The sequence below is a fragment of the Anabrus simplex genome, chromosome 9, assembly GCF_040414725.1.
Source record: "Anabrus simplex isolate iqAnaSimp1 chromosome 9, ASM4041472v1, whole genome shotgun sequence".
Taxonomy (NCBI): Eukaryota; Metazoa; Arthropoda; class Insecta; order Orthoptera; family Tettigoniidae; genus Anabrus; species Anabrus simplex.
The window spans coordinates 17,115,423-17,131,479 of NC_090273.1; the positions used below are offsets into that span (position 1 = coordinate 17,115,423).

General features: G+C 37.6%; 1 protein-coding gene across 1 annotated transcript in view; it reads right to left on the bottom strand.

Annotated features, from left to right (window-relative positions):
* Nucleotides 1-1,351: 1,351 nt before the first annotated feature.
* dpp (decapentaplegic) overlaps nt 1,352-16,057 on the bottom strand; it is a 133,168-nt gene continuing 118,462 nt past the window's right edge. The window contains exon 3 of the mRNA XM_067153330.2: nt 1,352-7,756. Coding sequence (XP_067009431.2) covers nt 6,876-7,756 — 881 coding nt within the window. The 3' untranslated portion in view covers nt 1,352-6,875. The remainder of the gene's footprint in view (nt 7,757-16,057) is intronic.

The window sequence follows — 16,057 nt, forward strand, 5'->3', positions numbered from 1 at the left end:
GCCATTGTTGTTACTAAAGACCGCCATTCATCTCATGTTATCTTCAATAATGTACATTGTGTCCTCCAACATAGCACACCTTATGCAAATAAACCAGCCATCCTATATTTAAGTTTATTATTTGATAAATAGAAATTCTCCAGATTATTTCATAATAATCAATTATTACCATTGCACGAGACGCCTATCTGTCTCAGGTATATTTTATTCTTATTTTACGATTATTTTTCTCTTTAGCTTTATCTGCCTCTGTTAAAATTAAGAGGAGAATTCCTCAAGGCAGTATTATTGGACCTTTATGTTTTCTTACATATATCAATGATATGTGTAAAGAAGTGGAATCAGAGATAAGGCTTTTCGCAGATGATGTGATTCTGTACAGAGTAATAAATAAGTTTCAAGATTGTGAGCAACTGCAAAATGACCTCGATAATGTTGTGAGATGGACAGCAGGCAATGGTATGATGATAAACGGGGTTAAAAGTCAGGTTGTGAGTTTCACAAATAGGAAAAGTCCTCTCAGTTTTAATTACTGCGTTGATGGGGATCATTGTAAATACCTAGGTGTTAATATAAGGAAAGATCTTCATTGGGGTAATCACATAAATATGATTGTAAATAAAGGGTACAGATCTCTGCACATGGTTATGAGGGTATTTAGCGGTTGTAGTAAGGATGTAAAGGTGAGAGCATATTTGTTTCTGGTGAGACCCCAACTAGAGTATGGTTCCAGAATTCCAACTTTATCTTGATATTGTGATCTTTCCTACTTTTAAAGACACCATCCAATCTTATTCGTCTACTGATGTCCTCCCACGCCATCTCTCCACTGACAGCTCGGATCATACCACTTAGTCGAGCAGCTCGTCTCTTTTCTCCCAAGTCTTCCCAGCCCAAACTTTGCAACATTTTTGTAATGCTACTTTTTTTTGCCGGAAATCACCCAGAACAAATCAAGCTGCTTTCCTTTTGATTTTTTCCAGTTCTTGAATCAAGTAATCCTGGTGAGGGTGCCATACATTGGAACTATACTCCAGTTGGCGTTTTGCCAGACACTTATATGCCCTCTCCTTTACATCCTTACTACAACCCCATTTTCCACTTTCCAACACTCATAAATTAGACAGAATCGCATCGATTTTGAGTTTAAAGGAATGTGTTAAGAGATTAAACGTTTAAAAATATATGGAACTAGTCATGGACATAAATGTATGCACTGGGTAATAATGGGATAAGAAATAAGGACATATTGTTGTAAAAATAGGATATTATGTATGAAATTAAATAAAGGAAATGTAAAGGAACGTAATTGGTTTAAAGACAATACTCTTACATTAATATATGACAAAAAATTGCATTTATTACTCTAATCCATTATAAATGTCTTTTGATTTTTACACTCTATATACAATATTGTACAATATACTTCTATTCACATCCTTTTATAATCTGTGATATTTCTTCTAAAACTTTACATTTATTCTGGTATATTAAAACATTTTTTAAAACTTTTCTAAGAAATTACTATCATACAATATACACAATTTAAAAATAAATATTAATTATTCCTTATCCAGGTACAGATATCCATACAAAAAAGGACATGTTCATATTTCAAATTCTCATTTGAAACACATATTCCAAGTGTGTTCAGTAAAGAGTTAAATCGCTATACATCTGCACATAGTCTGTGATTTTAAAACTTTTGAACAGAAGATATTTCTGAAGTTAAGCATCAGGATACAGTAAATATTACAATGATTTTAAAATATATATCTTCTTTCCTAATAAATTAAAGTAAATTATTTCCATATCCATGTAAAATAGGAAAGCTATCAATAAACTTTTCTTGAGGAAAGTTTTCACCTTTAGAAACTAATTCAGCCACTAAATTAAATATGACAGATTTGTTCAATATTAGAACATGTACCTGACATATAAATGAACCTTTCACCAAGCACTTCTTTCTGAAATATCACATTCGATCTAAAGAAATCTATTAGGTATACATTCTAATGTTATTTTTTCGTTGATACTATAAAGGTTATAAAATCACAGTCTGTGTTTTAATTTACAATAGTAATTAAGACTTGGCACCATTCATTTAGGCATTTCAAAAGAAATGGTAATAAAGTGCATACTATCAATATTCGTTCACTCTGACAAATATATACAGTACCATTTGAACACACTCACAAAGTTATATACAGGCAACACTTTCTCATCTGGGGAATAAAACAAAATTATATTGAAAAATATAAACATAAAATGACTTCGATGTACAAACATTACATATATATAACTTAAATATGAAACAGAAGTTCGTCACTTACTCATTGTTCAACAACAGGCAAGGAGAATTAATTCTCTACTTTAACTAAATTAAAGTTGTGGGATTAAAAACAAAACAGAATTTGACTTTAAGGCATGAGCTCTTCACGGTTTGTTAAGGTGTTGCACTAAGAATAAAATTACTATTTGCTGCCAGGTTTTAAACTGGAATGTTAGGAATGGCTGGCATCCATTTCTTTCACTACGAACCATACTACCAGTCACAGTTAGAACAAGAGGAAAGCTATACAAATTCCTTTGCAGTTAGCAAAAATAATTTAATAAAACATTTCACAAACAAACGTATAAATAGTCGAAAATTCGGCGCATATTTTAACGTGAGGAAGTCTTATAAATTTGGATAAAAGTTCGAAAAATTGAGCGAGACAAAAATAGGGAAGATTTTAAAAAGTTATAAAATATACGCTGCGCGCAACACAGCTGAGCAGCACACACACACACACACACACACACACACACACACACACACACACACACACACACACACACACACACACACACACACACACACACACACACACACACACACACACACACACACACACACACACACACACACACACACAGAGAGAGAGAGAGAGAGAGAGAGAGAGAGAGAGAGAGAGAAATCACTGCACTTCTCTTCAACTTTGCCAGTGCATAACGAGCATGCAAGTTAACTGATTCAAGTGAAATAAAAGTCATTTTGTGCAATTTATAGTGATCTATACAAGACACTTTTAAAGAGTTATAACACTTGTACACCATAATGAATAACTGTGAGACAAAATTACAAAAAGTCAGTGCAAAATTTGGCAACATCATTGCATGTGGGGAATGTATATGTACAAGTGGAATTTCAGGAAATGACAATTAGTGGAAAGTGCAGCTCTTAGCGATTCCAAACATGCCCCGAGAGGAACACACTTTAACTGGGTGTCACGAAGTATGTGGATTCGAGAGTGAAAGAAAGCATGTACTGTTCTTCTCACTGTGAATTGAGGAAAGAAAGATAAGATTTGACTTACAACTATCTGATGCTACTAAGATATAAACTCAAAAGTTACTTTCCAGATCTGAACAGAAATGCTCAGGACTGGATGTCTCATCAGAAGTCAGAGGTCTTCCCTTGAAGTAGAAAAGAGAAATGTCAGATCTTAATAATGACAAGAACTTGATGTGAAAAAAGCAAGGAGATGATTTGGACACATTCTGAATTTCACTCCAAAAAGATTTTCTGCTAAACAGCCTCATGTGGTTTTGTTGCAGCTCTCGACGACGTACAGTATTTTGTGAAGCGGGGTTTTCTGCGATAACCAAAATCTAAACAGTGAAATATGGTGCTTGTCGAAATAATGTGCGTGAATTTATCCCATATTCGTCCAAACATATAAGAGATTTGTAAGACTCGCCAAGCAGATGTGAGGTACTAAACTAATGGTGAAATAGACTACGTGTGTTTGAGTTTCTCCTCTTAGAATTGTGTATAAACATGTTTCTTTCACCGCACATAAAATGTAAACACTACTGAAAATATGTGTTCGTTTTATTCAATTAATGTATGGGATGAAGGGTAGAGTGTCGCACAACATGTTAATAATTCCCTAAGGTGCCACCATGGTAAAAAGTTGGAAAACCCTGGAATGTAAGCGCGAAGACGAAGGCGCCACCCAGCCTTGTACCAGTGACTGTGATATGTTTGAGATGCAATTTTTACCACAGATTATTCCAATCCAGGAATTTCAGTTTCATCCTCGGCCCTCTGCAGTGTTAAGATTTGACGTACCGAGCTCGATAGCTGCAGTCGCTTAAGTGCGGCCAGTATCCAGTATTCGGGAGATAGTAGGTTCGAACCCCACTGTCGGCAGCCCTGACAATGTTTTTCCGTTGTTTCCCATTTCCACACCATGCAAATGGTGGGGCTGTATCTTAATTAAGGCCACGGCCGCTTCCCTTCCACTCCTAGCCCTTTCCTGTCCCATCGTCGCCATAAGACCTATCTGTGTCGGTGCGACGTAAAGCAACTAACAAAAAAGATTTGACGTCAACACACATTGCAGAAGGTTCAGGGTGACTTTGAATAAAGTCAAAACTCAAGTTCCTGAATTGAAGTAATTTGTGGTTTAAAAGAAAGTAAATATCAAACTTAAGTAATAAGCGCATGATCTTATAAGACCATTAAAAATTTAAAACTACTGAATTTCCTTCCTTCAATTACTGTAATATCCGTGCCTTAAAACTGTAAGGAAAGTAATACTGTGATATTGAAATTATACCAACTAGTGATTTTATTTGAATTCTCTCCGTTCACACGACGTATTCACGTTAAGAAATTTGCGGCCACACAGCCTATCCCAAGTCTTTTTTTTTTCAAAAATTAGCGCCGAAAAATGTTGGTGGCGCATTATTCGGAATACCTGAATCCTGTTATACTAGAGCGTTGCACATGGCATCAGTTACGAACTTGGAAGAGAGACGTGAATTACGTGATTAATTTGCTGTTTAGTGTAACAGGTTCTCAGTATAGCTCGTTCACGGTTTAAAAAAATGCTTCGTGTTATTGAAGATGTAGGGCAATCGCGTAGCTGGAAGAAAGTTGTATTCGCGACTGGCGAAGAAAATAAGCAAAACTTGATTTCAAGAAACAAATCTAGCCGCTGGACGTTTTGTGGCCAAAAAGCGAAGCATCTGAACATCGTAAATAGGCTGTGTGATTATGTGAATGAAAAGAACCAATATGGCATAACATGGCAACGCAGATAGGAAATGCCGCTTGCTGCTACAACAGCGTCCGAAGATTACGACAAGAGTGAAGATTATGGGAAGTTTTTTTATAAACAAACTGATATTTTTATGTTGTATTAAATTCTTGTAAACAAAAGAAAAATTACTATTTTTTTTTTAAGAATTTCCCCTCCAAAAATTAGGGTGCACGGATTATTCGCAAGTATACGGTACTTGATTGACAGGCTTTGAGAAGTTCACAACACAAGTTTAAAAAATAATAAATGAAAAATTACTTCACTAAAAAAGTAAGCAAACTGATTACACCAGAATATCACAGCTATCAAGATTTTGTATGTAAATGGTTCCATTTCCTTGAAATTATGTTTAATTGTTACTTTATTTCCTCTTATTCTCAGGATTCTGCCATCCTTGACTGCCGTCTCAGTTTAATGATAGCTGCCACAACACGGTAATATCAACTGAAGTACAGACGTATCTTCCAGCACAATATTCCAAGTTTCAAGTCTGCCAAAGTTAGTAGTATCCCTTGTATATCAATGCTATAAAAATATATGTAGGTACTTCCATCAAACCTGATTGAGAATAAATTATGTGTCTAAAATATTGTAAATATTATTTAAGTATGTACACCAACAAGGTTTTGATAGTTACTTGCTTATCAAAATAGATACTAAATCATTTTACCAAAATTATTATTGCATTTCTTCTTTTTGGCACAATTGGTGATTTTAACAAATTACTAATACTAGGCTATTATTCATCACTAAGTTATTGTCGTTCATTAGATTTCAAGAATGAGCATGGGTTAGTGTCTCTTCATGTCCACCACTGTGACTAACGTCCACATAACAGCTCATTCCTTGAGTTTGAGGAATAGGGAAACTTTGCCTAGGTGCCATCATCTTCTGTATGTCCTGTCATATTGGAGTCCAACTAGGCACTGCTGTACTATAAAATATCACCGCACTACACTACTTCCAGCCGGTCGTGATAGAGAAATTCAATCAAAATGTAGTCAAATCAATGTAAGAAGGTTCAAAGCATCAAATAAAAATATTATTGGCTTTACGCCCCACGAACTAGTTTTATGGCTTTCGGAGACAAAATACCAAGTATTTCAAGTCTTGAATGATAATAATAATAATAATAATAATAATAATAATAATAATAATAATAATAATAATAATAATAATTCTCATGGATTTTGTTCCTTAATTATTTGTTTTGCAAAATATGCTTCGTTAAAAGTATGTGAAAAGTCTTAAATGCATACTTGATGTTGAGATTGCTGAGGCTTGTATAAACCGTAACTGAGACATGTGTGTTTTTCTAATGCCTAAGCACTTGGATACGAGTCCTTTGATCAGATGATGATTAATTATAAGTTTCAAATGTAATGACAAGAAAACAGGTTCCACTTCAGAAGAAAATGTAGAATTGTTAAGTTTCATAAAAGCTCTACGATTCTCAGAATATCTCAACACCGAATATATTCAGAACATTGTATTTTTTATTAGAATAAAAATCACCAATCATATTGTAAGTCACAGAAGAGTTTAACATTGTGTTATGATTTTACTTATATACTTTACAGAGAAACAAAAGACCCAAAACATAAATTGCATTAAATAATTTTACACTGATTTGTCTACATCAGAACTGAAATTCGGTAGACCACACTATAAGTCAAGAAGTTTCCAACATGAGTGAGTACCTATGTTAAACTGGGTATGCACGTTGAGTTTGAATTTCTTCACAAAGACCAGAGTATCCACACAATTAAGACACACCCGCACTTATCGACAACCACAACCAAGAACTGCCATATCTTGGTAATTCTTAAGAACGACCTTCTCTTGATCATCCAGATAGAGCATTGAGATTGCTCTAAGCGTTGTCGGCACGCAACACGCCTTGGGAACTGCGCTGGGGTTCACCGAGTTCATCAGCGTCTGTACAATAGCGTGGTTTGTGGAGTTGAGGTGGTCTGACAGAGGGAACGGGCAGTCCCCGTGGCAATAGAACGCTTCATACCCTAACGGAGCTACGATCCAGTCGTTCCAGCCCACATCTGCGAAGTCTACATACAACGGATGTCTCTTGCAATTCTCGCGAACGTGTTTTGACTTGTGCTTTTTCGACGAAGGCCCCGAAAAGCCTCTCTTTGTTCTACTCACTATCGCATCCGCACTGCGAGGCTTGTTTTTACCATCGTCCGTGTACGTGATGAGAAGAGGCTGGTCGGGGAGCCACTTTGAGTTGTCTTCATCAACGGAACGCCGCAATCTAATATGATTGTCCAATTTTGTTGATGAGGACCTGTGAAGAGGCTTTACCTCCACGATGAGGCCATGGTTATTTCGGGGATTCTCCATCCAGCGTTGGACGGCTGGGAGAACGTCCAAAGTGAGTGAGCCTGTCTCCCGTATGTCGACCAGTTTGGAGTCCAAGAGACGGAAGATGGGATCGCGGCGACCCCGCACACCGGGCCGAACGATATCATGAACTAGCACTTGTTGGTACAAATGTTTCTTACTACGATCTTCCACGGACGGGACGGCGACCCGACGAAGTTGCAGTTCTGCTGCTTGGAGCTTCTCGTAGGATGGAATGCTCTTCACGTCGAAGGAAAACCGGAAGCGGTGATGAGTACGGAAAGCGGCGTCCACAGCGCTCTCTGAAAAATAAGAGAAACATAATGAATAAAAGAGTCAAAGCCTGTGTAAAACAACAGAGGTTATCCTAACTTGAGAATATGAACTTGTCGTTAAGCCTAATTCACACGGGGATAGTTAACTAGAGTCAAAGTACTTGAAATCTCTAAACTTGAAGCCAATACTTTTAATCAGGTGGGGAAAGCGCACTAACTTAAGTGTTTTACTATTGCAATTTTACTATTGTAAATATGCATTCAGTTTACTGAAGTGGAGATGTCAAGTGCACAAATACAAGCATGCGTACAGGTAATTTGCCCATTATTACTGCATGAATGTCCGACTCGTTGGCTGAATGGTCAGCGTACTGGCCTTCGGTTCAGAGGGTCCCGGGTTCGATTCTCGGCCGGATCGGGGATTTTAACCTTCATTGGTAAATTCCAATGCCCCGCGGGCTGGGTGTTTGTGCTGTCCCCAACATCCCTGCAACTCACACACCACACATAACACTACCCTCCACCACAATAAAACGCAGTTACCTACATATGGCAGATGCCGCCCACCTTCATTGGAGGGTCTGCCTTACAAGGGCTGCATCCGGCTAGAAATAGCCACACGAAATTATTATTATATTATACTGCATGAATTACAAAAGTGTCTTAAAATGAAGAAGAATAGGGAAACTTGGCTTAAAGGACGGATTAATAAAAGGGTTCTGCATGGTCCACATAGCAACTTGTTGAAAGAACTAGCGGGGCGAGGATTTGTTAGCTTATAGGAACAATAAAGTTTCGTTTTGTTTATAAAATAATGTCGAGAAACTGCAACATTAGGAACTGTCATTATTATACACCATATAACGAGCTTTAACTTTCAGGTCGTTAATTTTAAGTTTTTCTCAGATTATATGGATCCCATAAGTTGCTATTGGTGCTATATCTGTTTTAAATAGTATCACTGCAGTTTTCCTTGAAGCTTTTTGTGGTTGTTGGATGTTGTAAATTGCTTTCATTGCTGATGTCGTTCTTTCTTTGATATGATTGTTAAAATATGCCAATGTTGTCTGAAGAGTAACTCCGAGATATTTGAATTTCGGTACTACTTCTAGAGGTTTATTTTGAAGGGCCAATGTATCTTTTGGAGAGAGCTTACCACCTCTTCTGAAAGTCATTTGTTTACTTTAGTCATGATTTCTTTGTGAGTCATTTTCTAGGCCAATGAAGTTAGTCTGTTTAGAACATTCTGGAGCTCTTCTCTGTCTTCTGAACCTATAACCATATCATCTGCATAGAGAACGAGTATTGCTGATATTTGTAATATCTGCTGTCATGATATTGAACAGTAATGGGCTAATCGGACCTCCTTGTAGAACGCCATCAGCTTGAATTAAACTCTTCGATAAGGTGATATCATCAGATATTTGGAAGAAATTATATTTTAAAATATCTGAAAGTATTTTCGTTATTTGGTGTGCTTCACCCAATCAACAGACTGAGTTTTCGGATGAGTGTTTCCCTATTTATGAAATCGAAGGCTTTTCTGTAATGTATGAAGACTACAAAATATTTTCTCCCTGGATGCATTATTGTATCTTGAACATGTTCTAGTAAGCAGTTCACAGTATGGAGAGTGCGTCTTCCCTTTCTGAAACCAAATAGGATTTCTGGTATTAGGACATCTACTTTATCAGTAAGCCTGCTGTTTAAAATTTCCATGAATATTTTGAAGGAAGTGTTTTCGAGGGCTATCCCTCTGTACGAGTCTGGGCTAAAGGTTTCCCCTTTCCATTTGAAAAGAACTTTTATTGTTGACGTTCTCCATTGTTCGGGGATTTTTCCTGTACTCAAACATGTATTGAATAATTCTATCGAATAGTCTTCCATTAGATTGTAAAATTCTTTGAGATGTTCTGTATATATGCCGTCTGTTCCTGAAACCTTATTATTATTATTATTATTCTTAATAATGATTAATAATGAATTATTATTAAATAGAAATTCGCACAGAGGAATTGATAATAATAATAATAATAATAATAATAATAATAATAATAATAATAAAAATAATAATAAAATGACGTATGGCTTTTAGTGCCGGGAGTGTCCGAAGACAAGATTAGCTCACCAGATGCAGGTCTTTTGATTTGATGCCTGTAGGCGACCTGCGTGTCGTGATGAGGATGAAATGGTGATGAAGACACATAACATCCAGCCTCCGTGCCAGCGGAATTAAACAATTATGGTTAAAATTCCCGACGTGCCAGGAATCGAACCTGGGACCCCTGCGACCTCTGCCAGCACGCTAACCATATAGCCATGGAGCCGTAAATAATAATAATAATAATAATAATAATAATAATAATAATAATAATAATAATAATAATAATAATAATAATAATAATAATACTTAATCCCTTTTCTTCATATGGGTCGGCGGATGAAGTGAGATGAATTTATACGGCATGTATTTTACGGCCGGATGCCCTTTCTGATGTTAACCACAGTTAAGGAGCTAATGAAGAAGATGATGAATGACACTGAGTAAGGATGTGGAAGGAATCAGTTGTGGTACATTAACACTCGCGTCCACTCCATTCGGTAATAATCATAATAATAAATGTCTAGAAACAACGGAAGAACGATACGGTGGTTACGAAAGCTGCTGTCTAGTCAAAATAATTCCCGTACGAGAGGAGAACCACTGATTTCTTCATCTGTCCTCGGTGTTGTTACGACCAACACTTGTAGTCTGACTTGGAAACGAAAGAAATACTACCTTCAGTCGACTTTCAAGCTAACGCTGAAAAGCACTTTGCGTGTTTCTGTTCATTTACAATGGGTAGCAGCATTATCTATCTCTACCTTTCAACCCCCACTCTCTTCTCTCTTGTGGCAGACCTTTCCCTCCCCGGCAACATTCCTCGAACTCCAGCTGAGTACTGATCAAACGGACCCTAATCTCTCCTTATCTTCAACTTAAAATCTATCCCATGTCACACACATTTTGCATTTAAGCTTGCCAAGAATTCTGACAGGCTCAGATCTACTGGCTGTGCCCATCTGTGAGTAAGCCTGTCAATATTTGGTTCGCCTATTTTTAACGCTCTCAAATACATAGATTCGTGTTAGTGTAATTTTCTCCTTTTCTAAAGAAAAGGAGAACTTTTCTAAAGTACTGTTCCAGCTACATCCCATTACTTCCTGAAACATCATTATATACCAAGAAGTAACTCATTCTTCTGGGAATTTATCTTCTTAATGAGGTATTTATTCGCAGATAAGTACATAGTAAATTCCATTCTCATAAAACTTTTATTCCCAATCAATCAATCAATCAATCAATCAATCAATCAATCAATCAATCAATCAATCAATCAATCAATCAATCAATCAATCAATCAATCACTACTGATTTGCATTTAGCGCAGTCGCCCAGGTATCAGATTCCCTATCTGTTGTTTTCCTAGCCTTTTCTTAAATGATTGCAAAGAAATTGGAAATTTATTGAACATCTCCCTTGGTAAGTTATTCCAATCCCTAACTCCCCTTCCTATAAACGAATATTTGCCCCAATTTGTCCTCTTGAATTCAAACTTCATCTTCGTATTGTGATCTTTCCTACTTTTAAAGACACCAATCAAACTTATTCGACTACTAATGTCATTCCACGCCATTTCTCGGAATATACCACTTAGTCGAGCAGCTCGTCTCCTTTGTCCCAAGTCTTCCTAGCCCAAACTTTGCAACATTTTTGTAACGTTACTCTTTTGGCGGAAATCACCCAGAACAAATTGACCTGCTTTTCTTAGTTTTTTTTTTCCACTTCTTGAATCGAGTAATGCTGGTGAGGGTCCCATACACTGGAACCATACTCTAGTTGGGGTTTTACCAGAGACTTATACGCCCTCTCCTTTACATCCTTACTTCAACCCTTGAATATCCTCATAACCATGTGCAGAGATCTGTACCCTTTATTTACAATCCCATTTATGTGATTACCCCAATGAAGATATTTCCTTATATAAACACCTCACAGTGATCCCCAAAAGGAACTTTGACCCTCAGATGATGGTAAGAAAACTTCTAGTGAACAAGTACTTCTTTGCATAGGCCTATTTGCTTCGAATAAGTCCTTACGACAACTTAGCCATATTAACTTCTTCTCAACAAGAGTTCGCAAAAACTTAGAATTCGATTTTCGCAACGTGGTTCCGTTAATTTTTATATAAAAGTACATTAAGTTACAGTCTCTGTCTCCGACATGATGCCCTACCATTTTATCACTCTGCAGGTCATCATCCAATTCGTCGTGAGGGTGACGTATGTTACGCCAATATACAGCTCCTGATGATGATGATGATGCTTGCTGTTTAAAGGGGCCTAACATCCAAGGTCATCGGCCCCAGATAGCTCCTATCATAGCCTTCTCAGGTTCGCATTCACTAATGCGAGTAAAACCTTTTAACTTGGTTTCAAGCGAAGAAGACCCAGAAAACAGTTAAATTTGTATTCGCTAAAAATTAAAATTTTACCGGAGAGAAGTTGGCCGGTAAACAGGAAATCCAAGATAACAGCCGTTCAAGATGGCAGCTTGTAGCGGAATATTTAAATGAAAGAGAAAAGCACAGCGAAGTGAAATATGGTGAAGATCATGCAATAAAACGCCGTAGGGGGATGAAAGAACGCGGCTACACACTTTGAGGACTGATTTTGAAACATATTTTAGGTAATCTTAAGCTTCAACACTGTCAGTCTTATCCATGATCGAACATAACCTGGAATTCCCAAAAAACACGGGGGATGAATTCTCCATTACAACTTACATCTTCTACGATACACGATTGGGTATGATTTTTTATTGAAGAGCTAAGGAATACTGCCTACAATGTGTAGGTTATGCCCTGTTTTCCCATTATCTACCATGTTAAAATTTTCAGCGACCAAATTCAAATAACTATTCCTTCTGGCGGAACGCCAATAGCAGGCATTATTAATGAACCTACGAAAATCTTGGTCGCTTTTCTATTGTGACGGCAGCACGCAGTCATTTGTTTTCCGTGCATCATTATGAAACATTGAAGACTGAAACGAAATGTAATTTTGGTAAATGAGATAAAGTTGTGTGGTGAATACAGAAGTGAGTGTTATGCGAGTTTTGGAAATCTAAGATAGAAATCGAAACGCAGCCACAGGACTTTTTTTTTTCAAAAAATGACATAAGCATAGGCCAAAATTTAAACTACGGCAGTCTTGCGGTGATGCCACTCTGCTACCACGCCCCACTTGAAAAATCAGATTTTATAGGCAGATACGATAACATAAACATCGGGACAGTTAGTGCCTGAACTACCGTACATTAAAAGGCACTGGAAATGCATTGAATACATGCGAATAATATACATACAACGACAATTTCGCTGCCCACGGGATAAGATTGAAGGCCGAATCGCAGCTATACGATTTAAATCCATTCTAACTGGATCGCTCGAGTGTACTCATGTGTCCTATCGTGCAGGCTCACAGTTACAACCAATTTAAAGTTCTTCCAGGACTCTTCCATTCCCTATTAACCTTAAAACTGCTGCAAGTTGAACTGTCAAGAGATGCAGTAAATTTTCGCCGGTGCAATGGACAACAGAAAAAACTGTCCGCTAATATCCACATGATATACCAATAGAAAGTCCAAAAACTTTTCTACGTAATTATGGCTGGGCTGAGTAGCTCAGACGGTTGAGGCGCTGGACTTCTGACCCCAACTTGGCAGGTTCGATCCTGGCTCAGTCCAGTGGTGTTTGAGGGTGCTCAAATACGTCAGCCTCGTGTCGGTATATTTACTGGTACGAAAAAAGAACTCCTACGGGACTAAATTCCGGCACCTCGGCGTCTCCAAAAACCTTAAAAAGTAGTTAGTGGGACGTAAAGCAAATAACATTATTTATTATTATGTAATTATGGCAGAAGTAGTAGAATATAAAAACTGTATGAAATTATGATAAAACTAACTGAAAATATCATTTGAATTAAATAAAATAATATTTGTTGTGCACAGGTTGGAATTTTCAGGTTATAACTTGTTTTTGAATTTATTTATCCAGCCTGACATTTTTGTTTACAAATTCAGGAGATACTCTTCACTTTTAATTCCTTGGCTCTGTCGTTTTTTTGTGTCCTGTAAACAAGATTCTTATAACAATTAGCATAAACTGAATTTTCATCCGTTTCCACATTATTTGTTACTGTCGCACAAATCTTCGAAAATCAAGCGCTCTATTCCAGAGTCGTTATAACTTATAGCAGCTACGTTGCTTCTCAGCCCTCAAAAGTGATGAAAGTACGTCATATAAGGGACTGAAATTCGTAATTTTGTTTCTCAAAGACTTTCAAACAAGAGACAAATCACTCTGAGCACAGCACAATTTGAAACGATAACCATCTGATGACTGATTAATTTAGACACCGTCTCTCAGAGAAATATCGCAGCCAACATTTCTGGGGTTTTTAACATTCCCATCAATTTACACAGTTCCTTGTCTTGAATAATATTTACCTGTTTCTGCCTACCGGAATATTAACAGTCTACTGATCACCTCACCTTTACAAATCTTTGTTAGCTGTGCTTCATTTTAGACACAAAAATAGCAATAGGTTTATAATAATGTGTAATGTGTCCGTGTGTCAAATATTTATTGTAGATGTCTTTGTACCTATTTAATTTAAATTGTACTTTTGATGACAATATTAGCTGAACATGTTCCAAATTGGGACTGAAAATGTACTATTGTAATTAATAATAATAATCATATGGCCTCAGCTACCGTGTGCAGACATTTCAATTTGACGCCATCTGGCTGTCTGCTCGTCAATTTCGACGTTCCGTTTTACTCTAGGCCCACTAGATGGCAGACCTGGCATACCGAGTAAACCGAAACTCTCTTGGGCGTCTATGGCTGAGATTTAATGAATGTTGTCGGGTAAACACCAAATGTGTCACCAGAGATCTTTTACATGCCGGCATCGTACGACATGGAGTGTCGAATGGACTTTTCTCCGCCCTTCAAAAAATCCGACTACCTCTGCCGGGTTTGAACCCGCTATGGGATTCGGAGGCTGACACTCTACCACTGATCCACAGAGGCAGCTACTACTGTAATTGACTAGTTGTCTATAGTATTGAATAGGTGGATGTGTGTTGAACAATGTTTTCTTTGTAGAAATATTTTGGTCATAAGCTGTGCTTCTGCTACTCCTTTCCACAAAAACATTTACTTACACAGAGTGATCCGTTTAAACCCATACAATTTGAATTAGTTATAATTTCCCTCTGGAAGCTAATGTCCGACTCGTTGGCTGAACGGTCAGCGTACTGGCCTTCGCTTCAGAGGGTCCCGGGTTCAATTCCCGGCCGGGTCGGGGATTTTAACCTTAATTGGTTAATTCCAATGGCACGGGGGCTGGGTGTATGTGTTGTCTTCATCATCATTTCATCCTCATCACGACGCGCAGGTCGCCTACGGGAGTCAACTCGAAAGACCTGCACCTGGCGAGCTGAACATGTCTTCGGACACTCCCGGCACTAAAAGCCATACGCCATTTCATTTATTTCTGGAAGCTAATGTAAACTGTAGAGTTTTCTGATCTCACTGGTTCTGGGAGAATCTATACCGGTACTCGATCGTTCACTATTGTGACTCTTGTTGGTTACTGCTAATTAGTTTGCAGTCTCTAGTTTAGCAGTCATAACACCAACCTGCAGTACCCTCGTTAGCAGCGTATTTTATTGTGAATACTTTGAAAGACAAATTCTTTAAAGGAAACACAGCGGGCATTTCGAAGAGAATTGGGTGTTTGCGATGTTCCAACTAGATCACCAAATTATCGATAGGAAGCTGGAGACAATTGGCTGGCTTGTGGGTAAGAGTGAAAAACACAGACCGAGAATGAGTCCATATTGTACTGATGATGTTCGAAGGCGATTACTGAACTCGCCAAAGAAATCATTCTGGTGGCTTTGAGCCAGGAGACAGGCTATCCATGAGTGAATGCAGTACAGGAAAGGGCCAGATGCGGAAACAGTAGCTCTGAGGAATTCCCCTCAGTTCAATCGATCAATCAGTCAACACTGATCTGCTTTCAGGGCTGTCAGCCAGGTGGTAGATGCGCTATCAATTGTTTACCTAATCCTTCTTTAAATGATTTGAAAGAACTTTTAAATTTATAGAATATTTTTCCTTGGTAAATATTCCAATCCCTAATTCCTCCTCCGATAAATGATTATTTACCCCAATATCCTTTTGAATTCCAACTTTATCTTTGTATTATGATCTT